We start from the raw sequence: 21,360 nt of genomic DNA, 5'->3' as shown, positions 1-21,360 counted from the left end.
CCCTAGATTCCAACACAAGTTACTGAGAATGGAGGGTACTGAGTACCCTGCTTGAGGTGCTCAACACCTTGCAGTACTGGGCCTTTACATTTTGCAGAAAACAGTAAAAATCTTTAAAAAAAAATTAAGTCTCCAGAATCTGTAAAATAACTTTGCACTGTCTTTACAATCAATCACATCTCATATTTTACTAGAACGTGATAAACATAGTACTATTTTACCAAGAGTGCTGTGTAAAGTTAATACACTTTGTTTTGAGACAAAGGATATGTTTTGGTTCCTTTAGGTGTGAAGTCTTCAGCCTCATTCTAAGTTTCTTGGTTTTGCTAGTCCAGATGAAACATTAAAAAGTATAAAAGATGATTTCTTCACTCGATAGGTTACAACTGTAAAGATTTTTTAAAATGTCATGAGCAATCACCATTAAAAAGGAAAATACCAATACCCAAAATAAAATGTTTTAAAGCAATTCATGTTGCACATGTTATCTAAAGAAGGCCAGCAATACAATTCATACAAAGTCTTCAATTAAGCATAGATGCGCAATGTATGTGATATTGTTGACCAAAGAAGAATAGGAAGTCAAAGAAGTACATGGCTGGCATTTACAGGCAGCAGATTTGCTGACAGTTTTTGACTTCTGGGGGGCAAGGATCAACATTCACATCACATTCCCCATCAGTACCCAGGCCCACACCGGGGAAGCTAATGATACAACCAGCAGACCAAATTTGGTGATGAATCCTGATCACATGCCACCTGAGGCACGCTGAACATAAGATGACTATTAGCAGTGGTATCTGCATACAAAAACGTATGCCTCTCTCCATGGGCAGGACAGAATAACTAAAAATTAATCACTAGAATAAACTGACAGACTGTTGAAGAAAAGGGGTTTAAAAAGTCTCTCTCTCTCTAAGTATTATAGATTACATATTTTGGACCAGAGCCTCAGTTGGTTTAAATTACCATAGCTCTACTGACTTCAAATGGGCTATGTTAATTTATACTAATGATCTGGTCCAAAATATGCACATATTGCATATGTGTAACATGTAATAGGCTACCAAGTATCAGGGTAGATTTGATTTAAATCAAATTGATTTAAATCACTAGTCAGGAAGACTTGATTTAATCATGGATTTCTACATAAAAGTGCATTCTTGTTGATTGTTATAACCTTAATACATATTCTTCACAACTCAGAGATAGATGTAAGTTTCATTTTTAGAAGGTACACACTATACATTTTTTAAGTGATTTATTTTGAAAACTTTTCAGATTAGTTTTACAGCTATATCAGAAAATGAATGATTGTTTGGTTATGTAATTTAGCAAAGGTAATTGAAGCAGATATTTATAAAGTCATAGGGAGCTGAACTATCTCCAATTCAACAGGTTAATCATTAATATTTGGAGGATTTTCTTGCCATGCTGTTTTTGGAGGAGAACATCACCAGACAGACATTTACATTGTTTTATTTAACTAAAAACAACAACGTTATGTATTCTGGATTTTTTTCTTCAACAGCAAACATAATATTTTAACAAAACAAGCATATGAATTTTTGAATTTAGTTAAACATTCAAGTTTTTTAAAATCAGGTTTGTTTTTGTTAAAATTATTTTTAACTAAAGTAGTTAATGAAATATTTAAAAACAAAAATTAAATCGACTATGTCAACCAGGTCAACATGAGAAACTTAAAATATTGGCTTCTGCAGTTAACTCAGTCGTCTTCACCTTCATTTTCCTGTTTGTTCATAATCTGGAAAAGAAAAACAAGCTTTCCTGCTTTTTCAGGTCCCCAACGACTTCTCAGTTTGGAATGAATTAGCCTAAAGGAAGAAAATATTCTTTCTACACCAGCAGAAGAAGCTACTGCTGTTAAAAGTGAGATTATCACTTCAACAGTCTCTGAATCCAAATGCTTAAATGACTTCCACCAGTTCACTGGTGTGACTTTCTTTAAAACATCATCAGCAAACATATTTCTTGAATGGTTCTTATTCCAAAAGTGGGTCTCTTTTACGGCCTGCTGCCATTATAGGTTTTCCCTTCTAGTGAGAGAATGGTATGGTAGATCTCAAATCAATGAAGGCTACACTCAGAAAGACCTCAAGACTTCTGGAAAATGCTGCTCAAACAGTTTCACTTTTGTTTCTACTGCCTGTCCCTCCCTTCTCACATTTGTCTCCAGACTTCTTGTCCAGATCTATTCCGCCCCCAACAATCTTCTATTCATTGAACTTTCTGAAACTTTGCACTTTTAGAGAGAAGTAAGGGATTGACTCTGTGTACACAAATTTGCAGAGAGACAATAGGGTCGAAGTCTGTTATTTCTCACCTCTATATATGATTTATTTAAAAACATTTTTGCTGTTAAGAAACATGTTATCTCTGGAGACACAAATCCGCAGTTTGAGACCTTCAAAACTAAGCATCTCTGATGGTATCTTCTAGACCAGTGGTTCTTGAACTTTTGTACTGGTGACCCCTTTCACATAGCAAGCCTCTGAGTGCGATCCCACTTATAAATTAAAAACACTTTTTTATATATTTAACACCATTATAAATGCTGGAGGCAAAACAGGATTTGGGGTGGAGGCTGACAGCTCGTGACCCCCCCCATGTAATAACCTTGCAACCCCCTGAGGGGTGTTGACCCACAGTTTGAGAACCCCTGTTCTAGACTGAGCACTGAGTCCCATTGGGTAGATAGATTATTCTACCTAATCTATACAGAAGCCTCTGGAATCTCATAAGATTGGGTCCCTAATCCATGAACTATTGGAACTCATTTACAAAACTTTTCTTAAACATTCCATGAATATATTGTCTCATACTATAGAATTAGAATTTATAATCCCTATTCCATGATGAGATCTCTTTGAGCTATAATGTATCTTAATTAAAACTATCTTTAGATAGGTTTTTTCCTCAAAAAGCATTTTATCAAAAAAAAAATCATTAATTTTGATCCACCCCTGCCAAATATAGACTTTGTTTCATGCTATGCACCTACTCAAGACAGCTATGTTCAGAATTATGTAATGGGTACCACAATGTGCAGGGACAACATTGGTAGGAGAAAGTGCTGTGTGCATCTGCAATGAGCAAACTGGGATAATTAATGTGGACACCCGTGTTTCTCAAATGTAGCCACCAGGGCTTTTCTTGCAGCCACAGCCTCCTGGGCTGTGATGGGGGAGAGGGGCGCAATATAGCAGCCCCTCCAACTCCCTGTTCCTCTGAGATGCACTGCCCTGGTGTTGATTGCCGGGGCCGCCAGCAGGGATTAGGCCTTGCCCCCCCTATGCAGACACCTGGGGTACAATGCTGGAGGAGAAGGCAGTCAGTGAATTCCCCGCATTCCCAGGGACACTGGGGCTCCAGCTTTGGGCTTCAACCCTGGGGTGGCAGAGCAGCAGGCTCTGGCCAGGGGCTTCAGGCTCCAGCACTGGGCCCAGGCTCCAGTCCTCTGATGCCTCTCCTGACCCCCCACCTAGGGCTTAATTTGTCCCCAGACTTGAGAGGCCTGAGTAAGTCTGATGTGGAAAGTGATACTTGTTTGTTAATATCACTTTTTACAACAGACTTACTAGCAGCAATAAATAAATTACAATGATTTGGACATGTATATATGCATATTTATTTGTTTTTCCTAAAGCTAATTAAGTGTTTTAGGAAAAAGTGTGAGAGCGGCCACCAGCAAGAGTTGGTGGCCACACTCTGAGGCCACCAAAAAATTTGTCCTGAGAACCCCTGCGCTAAACAATTTCAAGAACAAGTGATGCTAGAACTGCTTAACTGTAAGAGTATATGTTGAAAGTGTGCAGTCCTGTAGAGTATACTGACATTAGGACAGGGTACCCTTTATGAACGGTTTGAAATCACAGACCATCTTGGAAAACATCATCCCTAAATGTAGTATCACAAGAAAAATCAGAGAGAGAAACCAATCAGAGTATAAAGATATTCATGCCTTGCCACTACAGGGTAAGGATAATTATAGGTGAAGCTGGTAATGCATCCTGAAAGCTTCCCACTGTAAGATCTTGTTTTCACTTGCTTATAACTTCATCAAACTTTAACCATTTGGGCTGAAATTTTCCATCCTAGGTTTCTGCCTCACACTTTTTTTTTTAAATAAAGTTTCAGCTAGAACCATTCAGCCATTTCCAAGAATGAAACTAGGAGTTAAATACATTATTTTGTCCATGTTTAAAAAAAAAAAAAAGAAAACCTACAAACTTTTTGTCCAGAAGCTCTACTACCTCCATGCTTTCGGGCAAGGGCTTGACATTTGGGTGCATGGGGTATTTCCCCGGTGTCAGGGATGTGGCTTTTGCCATCCCCCAGAAAATTTACCCAACTGCGGTCAAGTTATGAACCTCAAAAAAACAGGTTGCACAAGCTCAGTAGATACTTGTTAGAGTCTGGCACCTAAACTCTCTGAAGAGTCCATTTGCTGAGCACATACCATTCCCAGAGAGCAACTGAACATGCTCCATCCCAGGGCTGCAGAGACTGAACAAGGGTTTCCCTGCAATTGCTCTTCCTGGATGCCAAGGCAGCAGTGGTAACATGCACCAGTACTGAGAGCAGGGAGATCATCAACTCTCAGTGCTCACACAGCAGGTGCCCAGACACTGGAGAGAAATCGGAAGAATCAGCCTGGCTGAAATGCAGACGGGTGAGGAATAGGAGAGGGGTGGAGAGACAGAACAAGGGGTTGCAGGACCCAGAAGATGGGGAAAGGAAGCAGAGGTGGACGGGAACTGATGCAAGAGGGTGGATAGGAGCAGAGGGAGAAGGAACAGGAGCTGAAGCACGACAATGGTGGGTAGGAACAGAGGAGGAAGATGGGAATGGAGGGGACCAGGGACATGAGCTGAAGGAATAAGGATCTATAACTATTACAGAATACTACTCTTCAGAACCAGCAATAGAATCCAGAATCTCTACCTTCCTCTGCCATAAGCAGGCTGTGAAACCCACTGGCAAAGTGTCTCATGACCATCTAGAGACTGTTCCACAGAGGATGATAGCCTGCTACTGCTACCAGTTACTCAGTGAGCTCAAATGAAAGAAGTTGGTGTTGTGGATCTAAAGGCACCCAAGTTGGGGGTCAATTTGGTTCCAAGTTTTAGAACTACTGTATTAACGTTTTTTATAAAATGAACTGAAATTACAAAAAACTGCAACAAAAACAAGATTGCAAAGTCAAATATTCAAAAGTTAGGAAATGCCAGAATTAACGCTGCCCGTGTAACCTTAATTTAGCCCATGTGCCTATGAAATAGTCTAACTACATGAATACATACTTGCCTCATACATTTCTTTTTATTCTCTTCATTCAACGTGTGGCATCAGATTTAGTTAACATATATGACGCAAACCCTACATTGAACACAAATTAATTTTCTCATGGGTATTTGTTTCTGTGGTGCTCTCACCTAGTATCCACGTGCTTCACAGACATTAATGAATTTATTTTCACAACGTCCCTGTGAAATGTGGTGATATTATCCCCATTTTACAGCTGCAGAACTGAGGCTTAGACAGATTAAGGCCAAAACTGTCCATTAACTTTAGGTACCCAACTAGAGACACCTATAATCTGATTTTTCAGGTTCCCTAGCATTATTATAGTACTTTATATGTTTAAAGCACAGCTCCAATCAATCTCAGTTGCAGTTGTGAAGTGCTCAACACCTCTGTAAATCTGGCCTCAGCTCTCATTTTGAGTGCCTCAAAAAAGAGGAACACACAAATAGTGGCTGTAAAAAGTTTAGTTTAAGTGAATAAGGCCAGCATCACACAGGAACTCTGTGGCAGAGGCATGGATAGAATCCAGTTCGCCAAGATGGCATTCAACACTTTATAGGAGAAGAAAGGATGATCTCATGGTTAATCTCCTGCCTCATTCACTATACACCTTCCACCTACTGCAACAAATGAGGCAGAAGTCCTATAGACAAATCTCTCATCCACTACACAACCCTGATTCATTTCCTTGGCACCATCTATCCTATGCTATGAAAGAGATAGGAGTCCTGTGGAAAAAGTAGTATGTAATCATGTAATTAAAGACTATATCATAATGCATACACTCAAGGGGAGGAGAGGCAAATTTAGAATTAATGTTGCCCAGATAATCTTACATTTCCTAACTTTTGAGTGAATGGCTTTGCAGCTTTCATGTTCTTTTAATGCAGTTTTTTTGGACATAATTTAAATAACTAGGGTGTTTAATAAGAAATATATTTACTCCCAATTTACAGTATTCATCTTCTTTACATGTGACTACAGTATTATAGTAGTGCCTCTGCCAAAGCCAAATTGCAGTACTAACTGCAGCGCTTTTGTTGGTGTAACTTATTTCACTCAGGAAGGTGCCTTATTCACATCCCTGAGCGATACAGGTTATACGGACATAAGCGGTAATATATAGACATTGCCTCAGTTTCCCAAACTCCAAAGTTTCTCTCTCACCAACAGAAGTTGGTCCAATAAAAGATTTTTTTTTTTTTAAAAAAAGAGAGGTCAGTTATCATAATACCCACGACTGCAAACAGTACTATGCACACGTATTCATTAGGAACTAGACTGAGATCACCAAATCCTTTCACAGAGGACAGTGAACAGCATTCAGATGCCACTGTTAGTCACTACAACTTGGAATTTAGCCCACACACAAGTAAATGTTAAGTACAATGAATAAAGAATATCTTAAAGACTTGAGGCTTTTTGTGCAGAGAAGGGGGATGCATCTTCTCTTTCCTCCAACACTGTAGGCAAGGATGAAGAGGATTTTAATGGAGGGAAGAGGTGGGCTTGAACTCTTCTTTCCTCACCAGCAACACTAGCTAAACGTGTTTGCTAAAGAGATCAGCATGGAAATAGTTAACAACAGTGCCTGACAGCATTAGGTGTCTCACCGCTTAGCTGAATGGGGTTGTTCATATCTGTGAACTGTTGTTTTAGGTCACCCATTTGCAGAACCAGGAAGACAGCACTTCATTAGTTCACATTATTTCTCATTCAGGTGGTAATCTTTATAATCATAAAATCTAAAATCTCCAACTTTAGGCTTTTTCATGTCCAAATAACACTTTATGTATTTAGGTCTATAGAGATTAATCTTTTAATCTACCTGGGGTCAAAATTTGGAATGTGAGTGTGATTTAAGGCCTCCAGCTATTACTTGAATAGTTTTACAGACTCTCCCCTTTGTGAAGAAGGATTCTGTTGAGTGTGTCCTGGTATTGCAAAATCTCACTAGTTTAGGAACTAATTCCATAGGTACTTGGAGGGGAGAGAACTCAGCACAAGGTGTTTCTCAGAATTGGGTCCTTAAATTGTGCCAGCTTTGTGCAGCCTTGTATATTAAGTTTAAATATGTGACAGCCCTCTAACCAAAGTCTCCATAGATTCACAATGGATTTATCAAAGCCTTTGAATTTTTTAACACTGCTATATTTCATTCTCTCTCTAAATAATCAAGCAAGGGAGTTTTTGTTGGGGGAAGTGATAGGTCTGTGACTGCGTTTGAATCACATGACAGCATTAATAAATATGAACGAAGATTGCCTTAACTAGTACTTTTCTTGGTATTTGTGGGATTTGCATTGGAGCAACCTGAACTCTAAACTAACAATATATTTGTTTTGGTTTTCAGAAAGATGTATGTATTAATACTGAGAGTTATTCACAGAGATAGCTACCAACACTGATATTTTATCCACCCTAAGGCCCTACTACAGATCTGTGTTTCACATGCTTCCTCCCCATAGCCCTGTCCCCTGCACAGATTCACTCCTCTATCATGCCCCAGGCAGAGTCCTGTACCTATAGTAACTCACCTGCACCCCCCTCACATATCCCTTTAGTCCCACTCTTCAACACATTCCATTTATCTTACACTGAGTCCCCAGAATTCTCTGCTCCCCCAACCCCACTCATCTTCTTATGTCCCCCGCCCCATCCTTGCTAAGTACCCCATCTCCTCTCCTACCACTATGAAGCAGCTGCAGAGTGCACCGGGGAATTAAGCATGAGCAAGAATGACTGTGAGAGACAGACAGGAGAATGAGCAGGAAAACGAGTGGGTTACAGGTGGCTGAATGGGAACATTGGAGGGTTTATGGCAAAGAAACAGAGATGTGACTGAAGGATCTCTAGGGTGAGAGACCAGTCCCTCTGCATAATGCTGCTGTCTTAGCTCCCTGATATGCCAAAGCAGTGCTGTGGGGACAGATGCACCAATGCTACAGCACAGAACTGGGCTCTCCTCACTGCATCCCCACCTCCTGCACAACTTCTAGTCCCTCTACCCCCAGAGCCTTGTGACATTCTCCAAAAACTTCACTTAACTCCTATGCTTCTCTAAATCCCACCACCCACTTCTGCTCACCCACTCACACTCCCCCACCCCGCCATTCATAGCATCTTCCATTCATGCCCCTCCCTCCAGCCACATGCCACAATTTTCCTTCGGGTAAGTTACTGTGGGGACCCATCCTGGGAAGAGGTTACAGTAGTAAACACTTTTCATCATGCTTTCACCAGGCAGATTAGAGGGACCAAAAAAACCACCCTGCCTTTCCTCTTCCTCAAGGCAGGCTGTAGTAGGGGATTGCTTAACACAAACTAGGATGGAGTGAGTGTTCCCTGAGCTCTTTCTTGACCAGGTTCCCCTCTCCCAGTTTCCCCAGGGAAATTATAGTGGGTTGCCACTCCAGACCCTTGCATTACAGGAGTAGAGGGCTTACCCCACATCCTCTCACTTCCCCAGGACAGGTAACAGGCCTAGATGCTGGAATTAGGGGTACTGCCACACCCCCTGGCTTGAAGTGACTTCCATTTTATACAGGGTTTACAGTTTGGTTCAATGGCTCTTAGCACCCCCACTATATAAATTGTTCCAGCATCTCTGGTAACAGGGGGAAGCCCCTCCAACTCTCCTTTTGGAAATGTACCTGTCCAAGGCAGGTGGTCGGTCTAGGGGTACAAGTCACAGGCTGGGAGAGTGGATGACCGTGGAGAACCCTCTCCTGGGCAGGACCCTGCCGCTAGCACTTGGGCTGTCAGTTGCTCCCAGACCCTCACAGATTTAACACAAGCTTCCGCCTCCCCAGTTAAGGGCGCCCTAGAACTCCTGATACGGTGGGAAGCAACGAGCGAGACTACTTACTAATCTCTCAGTCCTCTCCGCTCTGTTAGCAAACGCTCGCAGGGAAGCGGCTCTGTCTCTATAGCTACTTCCCGCGAGATTCCCCATGCTTATCCCCGCGCGAGACTTCCTTACTCCCCCGTCTACCTAACGGACCCTCCCAAGCCAGGTGACAAACCGCTGACGTCATCGGACCGGCCTGTTAATTAATATCTTTTAAAAAATATATTTACTATAATTGTATATTTTAAAATTTTTAAAAATATATTTATTCCTTTTTCAGTTTCGTCCGCCATCGCCACTCAGGCCGTTACCAGGCAACGAAGCTCCTCCCATTGACCCACAGTATCATTTAAATTAGTAGGATTTTTTTCCCCATTTAGACGCCTTTAAGTAACGTTCTTTTCATTTGCTTTAAATTAAAAATTACCGAAACAATGTAAATATTTTTATTTTATTTTTACCCCGTTCCGCGCAGTAACGGAAAACAATATGGCGCCGAAGGGTTTTTTTTTTCATCCTTTCAAACCTGTGGGAGGCCGACAACCAGCCCCCTCTTTACCCAGCATGCTCCGCGCGTTTCTAACGAATTTCGGTTCGAGTTTGGAGTTTGGGCGCCATTTTCGAGTGTAGAAGCCGCCAAGCTGCAGCAGGCAGGAGCCGGCCGGACTCTCCAGAGCCAGCGTCACCCGAAGTCTTGTCGGGGCAGCTCGCCGCCTGCTCCGTATCCCAGGTACCAGCTCTGCCTGATGACAGGACTGCGAAGCCTGGGGCGACTCCAGCAAAGTGCTTAGTAATTTATCTGGGGGCAGGTGGAGCTGGGGGGCTCTCTTCCCTGTAACTGGAGCTGGGGGACCTCCCTGTGGAGCCTGCCTGGGGGGTAGCTGTAGATTTCCCTACGTAAGCTGTACTGGCGGTTGGGGAGCAAGGGGCGGTGGACTTCCCCCCCCCCTTCTTTTCCCTTCCCCCCCCCCCCTTTGGGGGAGCGAAAGGTGGCGGCTTCTTTTCCCACTTCTTGTAATCTGCAATCCAGCGGGGTGGGGCAACTGTCCGACCGCTGTTCCGTACCACCACCAATGTAACTGGCCCTTCCCGAGGACGAAGCGGCACTCCTCAGGCGCAGAGGAGAGTGGTGTGATTCTGTTCTTCGGGGCGGCGACCCCACCATCACTAGCAGTATTATAATCTTCCGAACCATGGGTGAGGGTCCATTGCAACCTATGGGGGAGAGCGGATTCCCCATTGTATCCTTATGGACCTGTGGGGACCCATTCATTGGATACCAATCACTGGAGGGGAGGCACAGTAACAAGTTTGTGATGCATATGATCTGAAGAGAAACCAGAGTATGAAAGGTTTCACAGTAGCAGCCGTGTTAGTCAGTATTCGCAAAAAGAAAAGGAGTACTTGTGGCACCTTAGAGACTAACAAATGTATTTGAGCATAAGCTTTTGTGAGCTACAGCTCACTTAATCTGATGCATTCAGTGGAAAAGAGTATCTCTTGAGAATTTGAGAGGCCTGATTTTAATCTGTCTGCAGACTAGGGTCTTCTCTGTGACTGTATTTTCAACTACTTCTGACAATTATACCTTAGGGAAACCCCTATAGATCCAGACCAAGGGGCTGAAGGGGAACTTTCGGATGACTGGTTGATTCCAAAACAATTCTGAGGGAAATGCGTAACACAATCACTCGACGCTGACATCAGTTACTGTCCTCACATTGAATCTTTTCCAAATGGGGGAATCTTCTTGGCTTTTAATTTTTTCCCCCTATTGTAATGAGACTCTCACTTGGCAGCAGGTCTGTAAGTGTTGCTTTTAAGAAACACCTTTGATTTTAGTTTTTGTGGGTGGTGGGTTTGGACTTACTCCCTGATCATCTAATAGGTATTCAACTGGGGTAAGTGATTCGTGTTTGGCAAGGTGATTCAGATTGAGATGCGAAGGAACTCAGATTTAAAAGCTGATGATAAATAGTTATATTGTAAATGACTCTCTTAAATATATTTTCAGTATTTTTTGTATGATTAACTACCCTACTCAATTTGAATTAACGTTCTAAAAAAAATCCTATAGAACTTAGTCTTTTTTTTTTTTTTTTTTTAAACAGCCGTGGGGGAATCCTTCATAACGGGCATAGACTCAAATTGCCTTAAAACGAATTCTCCCTCTATCTTCCACCCCCACTTTCCCAAATGAAGGGCTCATGTGTGGGTTGGGGCTGTAGGTAGGTCTGAAAATGTCAAATGATTGGCACCCATTGTAAGATGACTTTCCAGCCACGTCAGTTTCTTATCTCGTGAGAAGAAAATTTTCTTGTCTGTTTTTCTCCATGCTAAATTCACCACTTGCTGTGATGGAGTAATTTAGGCTCTTTGAGGAGACTAGTTTACTAGTTGAGGCTTCTTTCTTTTCATCTTTCTCCTGGGCTTCTTTCTGTTCTTTTTTGGCAACTGCCTTTAGTGCCAAGTGGTGGACTTTTGTACTGTTTTTTTCCCCCCGTGATCAAGCATTAACATCAAATCTACTTCTGATACTTAATTTGCTTTTCGTTTGGTGTGCTGTCTTTAAGTGTTGAGCATTGACAATAGTGAGCATTTAGCTACATTTTTGGGAAACAGTTCAATTTAATGTCCTTTGGACTAGAGACTTTATAGTGTGGAAATGGTATTTGAGTATTATTAGATTGGGCTACTGAAAATACTTGTTAGAAAAATCTTAGGTGTGTATATGTAAAAGTGATTCTTCAAGTACTTATCTGCTTGGGATATTCACTGATTGTTTGTTACTGAAATGACACTTGCCAGCACATCATAATTATTCTTTATCTGAATATAGATGTTATGTTTTAATGCTGCCATATCAGAATGTGTCTGTATGATGGGTTTCAATAGATGGATGTCCCCTACGGATATGTAAAAGCCACCATTATGAGAAAGCTACCGTTTTAAGGGACTTTAAAATATGGTGACTAAAGGCTGAGTTTTAGTTTGTTTGAAATCCTAATTCCATCGTCAAAATTCATATGGATTTCAGCTTATTATTAGTCATTTTGGATACACATGCACAGTTATAGCCCTTAACGGGTGATACGCCCAGCACTTGGGTCATGGGGTTTTTCTTGTTTGTGTTAGCAAAGGAGACATATCCCTTGGGTAGTTTGATTGCTTGGAATTGGAGGGGAACAGCCAACAGAAATCATGCCAAGCAAGAGGACCAAAACCTCCACTGCAGCCTGTCAAAAAGGCAAAGAGCCCTTAGAGGAATCCACCGGTGATATGGAAGTGGAAAAAGAAGCCGACACGTGCATCAGTGAAGCATCTCAGCAACGTAAGTGTTTGTTATGATCCCGATGTACCAAGCATGTAAATTTAGTGATATCTTGATGATAGTATCTTGCTGAACTTAAGGCCACTCCAGTTCAGATTCAGCTCCTTTCTAGGAAGGGATGCAGTAATTTTTTATTTTGACAAGTTGAATTTAAATCTGATTTTAAAACTGCAAATATGGCTTTGAAAGAGTTAAGGCATTTGCATCGGTGTTTCAGTTTAGGTAAAAATGCTGTTGGTAGACAATGTTTCTTCCAGCTAAGTCTAGATTTCATATTCTTGCTACGTTGTCTAGTACTTCTGATTGTGGTAGCAGGATTATTTTAGCTACAGATGCATCCCGCAATATGGGATTTCTTGGGCTGGAATAAGTGGCAGTGACTTGAAATCTTCTTAAAATGAATTACTTTCAGGCAATTACTCATTACATATTAAACTTGTGTTAGAGTTGATTTTCTGCTGGAAATATCGGTAGAAAATGGTTTTTAGGTAACCATGTATGTGATGTTATTGAAGTAAGATGTTTGATAAATGGTTAATATGTGGAAAGTGATGTCAGAGTTGTCTACTTAAAGAAAAAGTTGCTTTTAACAGTTGAAAAGCAGTTTTACTTAAAACTATAATTGAAATCTAAGGGGCCAGTTTGTTTTCGTAACAAACTTCCTGCCTTTCAAGCGTAAGTTGTGCTGTCATTACAGTTTTTCAGGGCATTGTTCAGCCATACTCAGATCTCCTCCTCCTTACAGTGTGTGTGAGCATGCCTGAAATGTGGCTGTCCAGTTATTAATTAGAAAGACTTTGCCCATTTGTATGGATTTGTAGGCTTTTTAAATGTAACTATTGTAATTTCATACTGCCTTGCAAAGTGCTAGAATAAGCATTATATAATGAAAGAGTAACTCCACTATTGAATGGATGTGACATCTTAAGTGTCTACTTTCTAAAAAATTAGCTCCTTGGAGTTAAAGCATCTTTCTTTCACTTACATTCAGTTTTAATAATTTAAAGTGAAAGTATAGATTCCGAGTTCGTGTAGAAGCAAATTTTCGTACTTTTTCTGCTTGAACTAGGCATTTAGAAGGTCTCTCTAGTCATTGAGACATCATATAGTTTTTTCTTTTTATTTTGGATGTTTTTAGCAGCCTCAAATGGGGTACTTGATGATCGAAGTTTAGAAGAGATTTTGAGTAGCATCTCTCCTCCCCCACCTCCAGCAATGACCAATGAAGCTGGAGCTCCTCGCCTCATGATAACTCATATTGTAAACCAGAACTTCAAATCCTACGCAGGGGAGCAAATTCTGGGACCTTTTCATAAGGTATTTTTCTATTTTAAGTAACTTCTAAACTGAAGTAAAATTTTGTTGTGTCTCTAGTACTCCTTACAGTACTGTGAACACAACTTATCAGCAAATAACGTCTTATTTTATATATTTATAGTGGAAGAGGTGAGAATTACTTTAATGATAATACTCTAATTTTATTTACAGGACAATAGATTACTTATAGTCAAAGTGTAAGTTTTTTATACTGTGTCTTACTTGAATTAGAAGGAAATTACAACTTAAGTATATATCTTTTGCTTTATTTGATTTACTGAACAATGTTTAGGGGTTAAATCACAAATACAAGAAAATTATGTGGTTAATTATGAACTTATTTCTTTATAAACCATGCTTTCTGAGTAGAATATAGCTTTCTGACTTTACAGAATAAAACTTTAGAAATCTGAGCTAACCGGAGGTGTGTTTTGAATAGGTTGTACTCTTCCCCCCCCGCCCCCCCCCCCCCCCCCCCCCCCCGGGGCCCTGGCAGTAAAAACTAAGCTTCCCAATAGTCTGCAATTTCCTGCACTAGAAATAACAGTATTTTCAGCTGTCCACAAATGAAATATATGAAGCAAATTGGCTAGTTTCTATTGTAAATTTGAATGTTGTTTCTTTCTGTTATGCAGCGTTTTTCCTGTATTATTGGACCAAATGGCAGTGGAAAATCCAATGTCATTGATTCAATGCTTTTTGTATTTGGGTATCGGGCACAAAAAATCAGATCCAAAAAGCTTTCTGTGCTGATCCATAATTCTGATGAACACAAGAACATCCAGAGTTGTACTGTGGAAGTTCACTTTCAAAAGATCGTTGACAAGGTACGTATTCTTCTGCTTAAAGGAAAAAGTATGCTGAGGCTCTTTTTTTTTTTTTTTTTTTCCCCCCCCTTAAGGATTTGAGAATTTAACATTTTACTGTCTTAATGTGGAACTAGCTTAGGATGAAAAAACTTGCCCATGTGATCGGCTTACCTTTATGAAGCAGAATACTTCAAACTAACTGGCTGAAAAAGTACACAACTTCAAGGAGATTTGTTTCTTTGTAGTGCTTAATTTCCACTTTGAGTAGACATAACTTTTCATTAGAACTTCTGGATGACTAGTGTTTGGTAATACATTATTTTAAAGTTGTTTAGAAATACTAAACCTTATTCTACCATCAAGTCACATTAGAAATGTTCTTATATTTATATATCTATATTTATCTCACACACACACTTTCTAGGGTTGTGTGCAAGTGATTTCATTGATACTTTTTTAAGTCTAAGATCAGATGCATAATGTGTTCTAAATTGTAACATGCATTATGCAGATTTTTTTAAGATTTGAGGATTAAAAGCTGGATATTTTTACACTTATCAGCCTTAGATATTTTCTACTTCAATATCAACTTACTACAGCTTAAGGTTGAAGTTTTTATAGTATATGCACACTATTTATATTACATTACATTACCAATTTAAACAATCACAAGACTTTCACCTAAAAAGACTAAACATTTTCTGAAATATTAGGGATAAGATGTTGATGTGACCTTCATTTTGATTGAAATAGAAAAATAAAAGAATTTAATGTATCTATTTTGCTTTCCACTTTACTTCGTGTGAACTTTTATGTAGTATTGTTGATTTATTATTACTTACAGCTTGATGGGAATTTTTACTTAAAGGATTCTAATACTTTTCAATAAATTGTTCAACATTGCTCAGATATTGACTTGATTGTCCAAGAAATGTTGCTTGGGATAATTTTGTGTGTGTATCTGAAGAAATAAAAAAGGGGAAGTGTACTTGCTTTCTGATGTAAATCATAAAAAGCTTCTTGAAAGTCAAAAGATTTTATTTAATAGGTTACCAGAATATATAATTCTAGGCAAGGGTATTATAAAAATAGACTCTTCGTGCATTTTAGTTGAAGCACTGTTTGTCTGCATTAAACTACATCTGAATACAAATAAAAATTTGACATGTATTTTTATTATACTAGACTGTTCCAATAATTAAATTTATTATGGTTTTCATTTGTATCTGCATAATACCTAGAAGCTAATTTCATGACGTAAAACAACTTCCGAATGGATTTGATATTAAAGTTAATTGTATTTGGGGGGGCTATTTCATTAAAGTGGCAAACCACTTTCTTAAATTTTAGAACTACCTGTGTTTCTTTAAAACTTCCTTTTTAAAAATAAAATTTGGTGTCTGTATTATTGTACCTATTGCTTTCAGGTAAAGCAAAGATCTCTTGACCAGCTACAAAAACATTTATATATATTTGTTCAACGTGTCTGTTTCTACTGTATCATTTTTGTATCTTCTATTTGTACAATGACTTCAGAGCTTCAGAGGCACTTAGCTAAAGTTCTTCCTCAGTGTTTTGTTTGTTTGTTTTCCTTCAGGGCTAACTTATTCAAAAATAAGACAGCAATTATGTTAAAATATTCAAGGCATCCTAATATAAAGATTAAAAGAAGAAGTAGCCTCTTTGAATTTGAACAAGGTTTTTTCTTTTTGATATGCATGGAGAGTGTAGCAAGAAAAAAAATCTGTCATTAGATGCTAAACAGAGACTATGGTGTTTTAAAGCAGTAGCTGGGGTGAGAGGAGGGAGAGGCATAAAATTAAGGCCCACTCAGTTTAAACTTATATAGAGTGCTTCTATGCTGTTTTCAAGGCTGTTTTTGGAAGCAAAAACATTGCATGTTTAGTGAGGTGTGCATGGTCTAAGATTTATTATACACTTCAATAGAACTGGGAACCAGGGTACAGTTGCCTTGTAAAAGCTTGAACAACAGAGTAAAACTGCACTTAACGGTGAAATCTGAAGTAAGCTGTGACCTAATACTAACAATTGTTTTTCTGGTTTTGTTTTTTCCTCAAAACAGGAAGGGGATGATTATGAAGTCATTCCCAACAGCAATTTCTGTGTATCTAGAACTGCCTACAGAGATAATTCTTCTGTCTACCACATCAGTGGGAAGAAGAAAACATTCAAAGATGTTGGTATTCTGCTTCGAAGCCATGGAATTGACCTGGACCATAATAGATTTTTAATTTTACAGGTAAGTCTGATTAGTTCTGAGTTTAAAAATATAACTTTTCTTAAACTCCTAACAGAGTAAATTTGTCTAGGTACTTTGAGTCTTGTATTTGAGGCCTTAAAGTACTCTAGCAGCACATCATGGTTTGCATGCTCTAGCAAAAATGCGAATCATTATTTGCTGCTTTGGAAATTTAAGGAAGAGAAACAGTTGAAGATGCCTCTAGTCCAAAGGTTTGTACTGCTGAGTGTGTTCCTGAAATTTGGATGAATAGAAGAATTGCTATACTTGTTCCGCCCTAGCAGCACGTAAATATTGGTGTAGTAAAGTAAATATTAAACCCCAATATTATTGTGCTGCTTAAGCGTGGCAGAGATTCAGCAACTTGTTTATCCTTTAGATAAGATGCATCAATACTGAGTCAACTCAAATGTGAAATAGAGATTTGTCTACATAGTGTTTTATGACATTGAAATGTTTTTACTTCAATAGTACATACATATTGAAGTTAGTGTTGCTTTCAGTCTGTATATACTATCATCACATTAAGCATGCTATTCTTTACGCTTCTTTGACAACTGCAGAAGATGGAGTTTTTAAAGTATTTGAATACATAAATCAGCCTTGCACAATTAAGTAATTAAAGCTCAGAGCAAACCTCATTCAAGTTTTTTAAAAATGAGGTTTGTTTTTTTTGGTTTTGGTGTTTTTGGGGGGTTTTTGTTTGTTTGTTTGTTTGTTTTTGTTTTTTAGAGAATTTGCCATTCCTGGAACTCTTATTTTCACTTCCTGGTTTAAAGGTGAAGGGGCTGGTGTCCTACATTCACCTTTTGAGGAAAAAAGCCTGCAAAAAAGCATCCAGGGCTTCCCAACTTAAAAATAATTGGGCTTCGTGCAGCACGCGTTGGCCAGGAACAGTGAACCGCGGCCACTGGGAGCTGCAGGGGGGCCGTTCTTGTGGATGGTCAACGTAAACAAATGTCTCGTGGCCTGCCAGCAGATTACCCTGATGGGCCGCATGCCAAAGGTTGCCAACCCCGGTGTAAGATGTTTTCTCCAGTACTTGGACGAAGGTGGGGAAATATCTGGGAAAGATTCCTGCCAAACATAGTTCTTTTTAATGTGGGTGGCTTTCCTTCCATTCCTCTCTCCCACCCCCACCCAAAAAAACCAACCCTCCAATAAATATATATATATTCAGAATTAGTGAAAACTCACCTATTATTATAGTAGTCCACTGGACTACCAAAATAAAGTTGTAAGTCCCATTATTTTCACCTGATGATGGGAAAGGGAGTGAATGTTGTGTAACCAGCATTAGACCCACCACCCTGCCCTTTCTTCCCTGCTCCTCCTCCTCTGGCCTTGCGTGGGCGAATTACTATTGTTAACTGTGTAGGGGGAAATGTACCAGATTTCTGTGCAAATAGTCTTCCTCAATAAAGCAAGTCCATTTCCCTGTGCAAATGTCTGTAGAGCTCTGCTTCAGATAGATGCTGATGATTAGTTGACTCAAAGGGAATGTGAACTGATAACTACCAATGGGGGAACGTGACAGTTTTGAATATTTGAGGCCTGGGGATTATAGCTAAAAATATTTATTATGTAAATGTAAGGACATTTTTAAAATATGGCTTTCCCCATGATTAAGCATTTAAAGTATGTGCTGCTGTAATTTAAGAATCAATAAATAACATTTCCACTTAAGTGTTACTACTTTTCTGTTATAACTGAAACTGGACTTAATATATCCCTGTTTTTTCAAAGATTTAAATGAAATTTTTTTTAGTCCAATTTTAAGTGGTGAATACCTCAAATCCTGACCCGTTAAATGGTGTATAACAAGAATATTGTGCTCATTCTGAAGAGGGCCCAATTCTATTTTTAATTAACGGGTCTGGGCCAGGGTGTAAGTTTAGGATATATACTACTGTCCTCATTGATAATGGTGAAAGTTAGGTTGTACATTGAGACGTTTGTATAAAGATCAAAGGCAGAATGTAACCTACTTATAGTAACTAAACTTTTAGTTATTCAGTACCTAAAATTACTGGATTCAGTTTCTCTCAGTAGAAAAAATACCTACCTTTGGACTATCTCTATTTCTACTTAGTTTTCTTCTTTCTCTTTTTCCTAATAGATTTAGGTGCCCAACTTTAGGCACCTAAATTTTAGTCAAACTAAATGGAAATGAATTAGTATGGTTCTCTCTATCAGGTCCACTTAGTATTGTTTGCTATTCTGAACACACTTGAAGCATAACTTCTAAAATAGCCTCTCTGCCTACAGTCTTCAAAGAACCCTGTTTTGTTTTGGTTTTTTTGGTTGAGGGGGCGGGCAGCAGGAGCAGTACCATTTACAACAAAGAGCCCTTGTCAAAAAGGTTACTCAGGTATTACACCCCCTAATAGGATCTAAAAGCTTTGTTGCAAAAATTATTCTCCTAAAACTGGACTTGACAAATATATTTTGGTTTTAAACCTTTGAAAACTATTTATAGACTGGCTTCAGTTAAAATGGAAAATTAGCAACATTTAAGTAGGGGAAAATATTACTTAAACTTCAGCACCACGTACTTCAGGTTTTTGATAATATTTTATAGCAGCTAACTTTATTAATTTGGGGTAAACACTTAAAATTGTCCAGGTGTACTTTTCAAATGTTCCACAGGCTATCTAAAACTATAATACAAAAATGAAATTTGTCATTGTAAAGCTTATAATAAAAGTATACCTTATTGTAGAAAAGTCCAGCATCTTGCTGTTGGGTTTAAGATAATGTGATTTTAAAATTTTACTGAAATTGTGATGTAAAACGGTTAGTTGTAAATGACAGCAAATAAAACTAAGGTTATTTTTTAAAACCTTGCTTATAATGGAAATGTTATGAATTTGTATGTAGAACAAGAATTGAGTTAATTTGTGTTTGGGGTCGATGTTCTGGCTACAGTATGCTAAACTCATGGAGGAGGTGGCTGTACTACTTGTTGCTCAACAATGGCTCCTCCAGACAGTGATTAGCGTTAAGCTTGGAGGGCCATCTTGTTTACTTCATTTTTGCTGGAATGATGGTGGGTATGACTAAAAGGAATACTAACTAAAGGGGAAGGACTTCTAGAGATCTGTCAAGATCGTAGACTTCCCAGGGATAGGCAAAGACACTTGAATGTGACCAGCAAATGGGGAAAAAACTATTAAGATTACAATTCTGCTAAATGTCTCCAAGATGAGAGAGGCAGTTCAGTGCACAATTAACTTCAATCTCTAAACAAGAGTGGAAAAATCCAGTCCTACAGTAGATAGCTGGCTCTTATTCAGTTACTTTCCAGAATAATCTTAATTTCTGCTAAATTGTTGAAGTATTAAAATATGGTGAGATTTTTCAATATGTTTTCCTATAAGGTAGATTGAAAGTTATGTGCTGAACATATCCTCTTATGCTGATTATTTAAAATATACACTTCTAATCTTGATAGGTTTTTAATTCTAATATTTGCAGGTAACCTTTAAGCAATTTTAAGGAAAAAATATAGTCACTGTAGTTCTAACTGAACATTCTGCAGTGTACTAATAAGTTTTTAGCTAATGGCAATGTATTTTTGTCTTATGATTTAAGACTGCTGCCAGCAAAAGTTTAATATATTAAAATCTCCTTTCACCTGTTGGCCCATGGAAATATTTTAGGAATCGCTTTTTAGAGGGTTGGAAGACTTAGTGGTTGGGGGGAGCAGTTTGCTTTCCAATAAGGAAACAGGTTGGTTTGTTTTGTTTGTTTCTTCCTCCACTTTTAGGACAAGTTTGTGAGCAGTGGGTAGGATTAATTTTACATAATGTCTTTATTGCATTTGTTTTAATCCATGTGAAAGTTCAATTCCTATATATAAAATGCTCATAAGCAATACACAGATTTATTCGAGTGAGTACTAAAAGTAGTTTATGCTACTGCTGTGTTAGTGTTATGCTTCATGCTGAAGTGAACCCAATGCAGTGGGATATGATAATTATTGCCTCTTTTATACTTCCAGCATTCTAAAACCTAATGTTTAGAGGTCACTAAATTTTTCATTAGACTTCCATGTCAGATAAATATTTCTCAAAAAAAAACCTCCCTCTCTCTCTCTCTCTCTCTCTCTTTCTTTTATGGTTTGAGAAATCTGACTTTTTGAAGATTAATACACATGCCTATTGTATATTGTCAGATTTAAAGTCTAAGGTTCTAAAATAATTCTGTTATATTCAGGGAGTGTCTTCTGATGCTTTTTATTGGATTTGTTCAGAATCTGACTTTGCAGATCATAAAATCTTCATTTGCTTACAGTGTTACTCTTTGTAATTAGCAAACTTGTTGAACACTGGAAAAGTGAGTGTTTTGTGAGTTTTTATTTGTCTCTCTTATTAAACATGGGTGTGGGCAGACTACACTTTGCATCTCATCTAGCTATTCATTAGGACAATAATGGAGCAGGATTAGTATATTTAAATTG

At 38.7% G+C, this 21,360-nt stretch overlaps 2 protein-coding genes across 16 annotated transcripts in view; one reads left to right on the top strand and one right to left on the bottom strand.

The window, feature by feature from the left end:
• IFT80 (intraflagellar transport 80) overlaps positions 1-9,351 on the bottom strand; it is a 147,964-nt gene extending 138,613 nt beyond the window's left edge. For 5 of the 7 annotated variants that reach the window (XM_007063085.4, XM_037909456.2, XM_037909458.2 and 2 more), the window contains exons 1-2: positions 9,200-9,351; positions 271-386 (exon numbers count right to left, since the gene is read on the bottom strand). In XM_007063085.4, the coding sequence (XP_007063147.1) occupies positions 271-307 (37 nt within the window). In that variant the 5' untranslated portion in view covers positions 308-386; positions 9,200-9,351. Of the gene's footprint in view, positions 1-270; positions 387-1,743; positions 1,769-4,483; positions 4,635-9,199 lie in introns of those variants that run through there. The other 2 variants (XM_043522315.1, XM_037909455.1) reach the window with 2 other exon arrangements.
• Positions 9,352-9,657: 306 nt separating this feature from the next.
• SMC4 (structural maintenance of chromosomes 4) overlaps positions 9,658-21,360 on the top strand; it is a 101,901-nt gene continuing 90,198 nt past the window's right edge. For 2 of the 9 annotated variants that reach the window (XM_027825517.3, XM_043522312.1), the window contains exons 1-5: positions 9,756-9,911; positions 12,317-12,512; positions 13,654-13,829; positions 14,465-14,656; positions 16,722-16,898. In XM_027825517.3, the coding sequence (XP_027681318.2) occupies positions 12,383-12,512; positions 13,654-13,829; positions 14,465-14,656; positions 16,722-16,898 (675 nt within the window). In that variant the 5' untranslated portion in view covers positions 9,756-9,911; positions 12,317-12,382. Of the gene's footprint in view, positions 10,423-12,281; positions 12,513-13,650; positions 13,830-14,464; positions 14,657-16,721; positions 16,899-21,360 lie in introns of all 9 variants that reach the window. The other 7 variants (XM_043522313.1, XM_043522311.1, XM_027825516.3 and 4 more) reach the window with 6 other exon arrangements.

The sequence above is a fragment of the Chelonia mydas genome, chromosome 9 (genome assembly GCF_015237465.2).
Source record: "Chelonia mydas isolate rCheMyd1 chromosome 9, rCheMyd1.pri.v2, whole genome shotgun sequence".
Classification (NCBI taxonomy): domain Eukaryota; kingdom Metazoa; phylum Chordata; order Testudines; family Cheloniidae; genus Chelonia; species Chelonia mydas.
The sequence above is the reverse complement of the archived record's forward strand: the minus strand, read 5'-3'. Positions and strand labels throughout refer to the sequence as shown.